The sequence below is a fragment of the Triticum dicoccoides genome, chromosome 4A (genome assembly GCF_002162155.2).
Source record: "Triticum dicoccoides isolate Atlit2015 ecotype Zavitan chromosome 4A, WEW_v2.0, whole genome shotgun sequence".
Lineage (NCBI taxonomy): Eukaryota > Viridiplantae > Streptophyta > Magnoliopsida > Poales > Poaceae > Triticum > Triticum dicoccoides.
Window position 1 is genome coordinate 713,155,902 of NC_041386.1, and position 3,860 is coordinate 713,159,761.

General features: G+C 44.8%; 1 protein-coding gene across 1 annotated transcript; it reads right to left on the reverse strand.

Annotated features, from left to right (window-relative positions):
• Positions 1–510: 510 nt before the first annotated feature.
• LOC119289841 lies at positions 511–3,258 on the reverse strand. Its single transcript, XM_037569047.1, has 3 exons — positions 2,975–3,258; positions 1,661–1,740; positions 511–1,340 (listed from the first exon to the last, which is right to left on the reverse strand). Exons 1-3 carry the CDS (start codon positions 3,193–3,195, stop codon positions 1,222–1,224), a joined length of 420 nt encoding a protein of 139 aa, XP_037424944.1. The 5' UTR covers positions 3,196–3,258; the 3' UTR covers positions 511–1,221.
• Between the last annotated feature and the right edge of the window lie 602 nt (positions 3,259–3,860).

Consider the following 3,860-nt stretch of genomic DNA (forward strand, 5'->3'; position numbering starts at 1 on the left):
GGGCGGCGGAGGAGGAAGCCCGCCGCGGCTCCACGGAGGGGACCGACGGGACCAGCTAGAACCGCCGGCAGCGAGATGCCGGCCGTTACACAGGCCAGGACCCAGGAGACGCCGGGCCCCCATGGGCCATAGGGAGGGCCCATCCGGCCCAATTACTTTCCAAGTTTTTTGTTTCTAGTCGAACCATGCCTGATACATTTGATAGTGTCAGCGTATTCTTTGTTTCTTGATATACTTCTGGAACTTTCATTTTTGCGCTTCGGCTGGATTATACTAGTATACAGTACATCGTTTAAACCGCAACAAAGTATTTTTGTGTCCAGCTTTTTTGGTCAAGTTTTTTTTGTTATGGAGCTACTAGAGATATTTCGTTACTTTCTTCAGCAACAAAGTAAGTTGAAGCAGAAACTGCCAAACCAAATGCTCATGAAATACGGAAACCCAGCTGATGGCTATAACATTATATTCCATAACACAGTTGATCAATAGATTAAACACCAGTCATACAAACGTACATGATCACACAAACACTCCACGGAGCACAAGTACAAAAGCTTGAGTTGACACAGTACAGCAGATACTTCACATCTGAATCGGTAAATATCTTTAGGTTCGTGCCATGGTGTAAAACATTACCATCCATACAACTCGGAGTACACTGGAACCGCCACTGATCTTGTTAACAGTAAAACACGATGTGCTTGAAGTTTCCTTGAGGTCAGGGAGAGGCCTGGCAGCAACATTCCAAAAACGCCCCGGAGGTCACACAAACACTCCGCCGCCCTGTGGAGTACCGCTCCATGCACAATCCAGCCCAGAAGGCTGCCACATGGTCAGCGTCGAATTTTACCGCCCGAGGAGCTGAAGCAACCAACAAACCCAATGGTCAGCGTTGAATTTGACTTAATTGAATCTACCATGTGAAGCTATAAGAAAATGCTGTTCAATTTGGGAGTTTACCAATCAATACGGAACGGCTGAGCGGGTATAACTACCATACCTGAAACTGTATCAGTTTTATGCTTAAGTGGCCAGCTAAACAGCACTACACTTTAACTATCAAATCAAGAGGCAGGACATAACAGTAAATTACATATAACAAAAGTTGTTTGTGAGAGTTTGCAACTCATTAGTAGTAAATTTGTTAGTGTCCCACAGAACATGATAATGCTCAGGCCGGCTTGTTCCCTGAAAGAAATCGTCACTCAAATCAACCAGCAATCAGCATTCCATCAAATGAACAAATTGCAAATAAAGGAAAGCCAACCGAATGTCAGCATGGCTAGACAAGTAGAAATCAACCGCTGTCAGATGGCAAAGCTTTGAACCAATAAGAGTACCTACAATTATGAACATAAAAATGGTCAGATTCAACACTCAGTAAGCACAACAAACTTGTTTGCACAAAACAACTAAACAGGAAGTATGTTCCTGCTTCTATCAACAGAACGCTCATCATTGTGGTTATTAGAAAATAGCCTAGCTTGATGACGCTTCTGCACAATCAGAAAAGTAACTGGAGGCTGATAATTGGAAGCACAGGCCTAGCAACGTAGTTAGGAAATTTTAGTCAGAGAACATATGTGGAATGTTGCCAAACAAGTATGGTTAGAGTTACCCTAGGAAAAGTGTAGTCAAATAAACTCTCCGATGTTCGCACCAGGAAGAATTGAAGTATCCAAAGAGGCGGAGAGAAGAGCATCACCAATAAAAGGCGGGCAGCCGAACTGGTGGGTGTGCCTGGTGACGAGTGAATAGCAGTTTGTGAGTATAACATCGCATTGGTCTATCAGAATTTAAGAGCTACATTGATCACAAATTACATACAAAGAGCATGTTTATACTCAAAATTTTCAGAGGTCAACACTACAGTAGAAACAACAGGCCACAACAGAGGCAGAAGAGAAGAAAAGACATTTAGCATTTATCTTTCAGATATGTGAACTCAAATTGAATAACTATTTATTCATCCCATAAATACTCATGCTAAAGTGCACTAAAATGCTGTATGATTCAGCAATTTCCCAGTGGAATCCCATTACCAACCTCTCTGTAATCCTATTGCAATTTGATGAACACTAAAATTCTTGAACAAAGCATCGCGTAAAAAACTATTCCAGTAACAAACCATGCCAAAAAGAGAAAATCACATCCATCTTGCTAGTGATAAAAAGTTGACCACTTTTCAGAGTGCATTGCATGAAAAGGTGAGCATTTATAGTTTGTCAACTATACAACAATTCCAGTTCAAGGTACTAACTGTTCATTCTGTTAATGTGGAAAAAACATGTAAATCAAATTATAGCAAATCAGCGTGTCTTTGAAAACTTTGATTAGCCCAGATTAACATTGAATGGCAGAACATCAGATTGCTAAGCATAATAGAGGTTCCCAAAGAATGACTAGTCAATGATCTTGTTGGCTCAAAACAATTGTGATGTTCTCCTTATGTTCAATATTGTACTGCCAAAAATAAATTTGGAAGAACATAGACATTGCAGACACCTTGCATAACTTACAACCAAAAGTTACTATGAAGGTCAAGTACGCGGGTTCAAAGAAGAACTATGAACACGACCAATCAGAGGAAGCGAATTGAATTAGCAGTAACATGCCTTAAGGCCAAACTATCAGACCATACACGTATTTACTCAAGCTCCAGCAAAATGTTTCATCTGTTGATACCATGACTCTTAGCATTTCATCCAAAATTCAGACACATACTGCCGATAGTACAATGCAAATTATAGATCACATACTGCAGGACTGAAGAACAGGATTTAGCTCACAAAATTGATGAATTTGCAGCATGAAGATACTAACAATAGATGGGCACAAAGAAATTGTACAAGGCAGAGGATATGCAGGGTAGTCTTTATGGTAAAGTATACTTGGCACATGCCTAGTCAAGAACAGTAGAGCCTAGATAAACAAGACTCCCAGACACACCTGCCGCAGCAACCTCGCTACTCACCCACATTCTTCACGGCTTCCAGCCGCACACTCTGCACGCGGTGCCTCTCTGTGACCTGACGACCTCTTGCCGCAGGCCCGGCTTTGATGCCCTAGTGGATCTCGTAGCAGGTGGGTGGCTTGTCGAAGAGCTCCCGGACGCCGGGGAGCTTCTTGGCCGCCCGGGCCCCGGCCGGTGGGGATGGGGATGGCGACGATGTTGCCGCTGAGGACGTGGGTCATGTTCGCGGCGTAGTAGTCGCGGCGGGCGGCGGCCGTGTCCTGCTGAGCTTGGGGCGGGAGAGGGTTTGGAGAGGGGATGAGCAGAGCTGGACGGTCGGGCCGGGCGTGTGTTAGATTGAGATTTATGGGCCACAAAGGTGACCAAATCGGCCCGGTCCTGGTCGTGCCGGCCCAATAGCAGCTCCATATAAGTTATTCAGTTACATAGTAGGTCTAAGGGCATCTCCAACGTTGATTCTCAAACCGGATGCCGTATATGTTTGCGGACCGATGAGGACTGGACCGCGAACGCTGATGCAGGAGTCGGCCATCTAAAACTGCCCGCATACATTTCAAGCTAAATTTGAAAAGGCTAGGCAAATTATATCAAACAAGGCGGATTTCAGCATAGTTTCGGACATAATTTCCCTAGAACTGATGATATTTCGACCATTTAACTAAGAAATAGTGAAAAAAACCTAGGAGGCTAACTTGTAGCTGACGATGACCTCATATGCTTGGCTGCCGTGCCCGGCCGCACCAACGCCATCGTCCGTGTCATCGTCGTCCCTCCAGGGGCGGAAGGGCGCAGGGCCACCACGACAGCCTTAACCCGGCCATGCCAATTGCGAAGGGCGGCACGGCGGCTCCTGCTTGACGCGACACTTGATTTGGACACCGAGGTC

What these genes read in the sequence shown, in the direction of transcription:
- LOC119289841 (XM_037569047.1), bottom strand. Translation starts at nt 3,195, where the DNA reads ATGACCCACGTCCTCAGCGGCAACATCGTCGCCATCCCCATCCCCACC. An exon ending in GGAAGCCGTGAAGAATGTGG is followed by an intron (nt 1,741 to 2,974) that starts GTGAGTAGCGAG and finishes ACTCGTCACCAG; the next exon opens with GCACACCCACCAGTTCGGCT. An exon ending in GGATACTTCAATTCTTCCTG is followed by an intron (nt 1,341 to 1,660) that starts GTGCGAACATCG and finishes TCATAATTGTAG; the next exon opens with GTACTCTTATTGGTTCAAAG.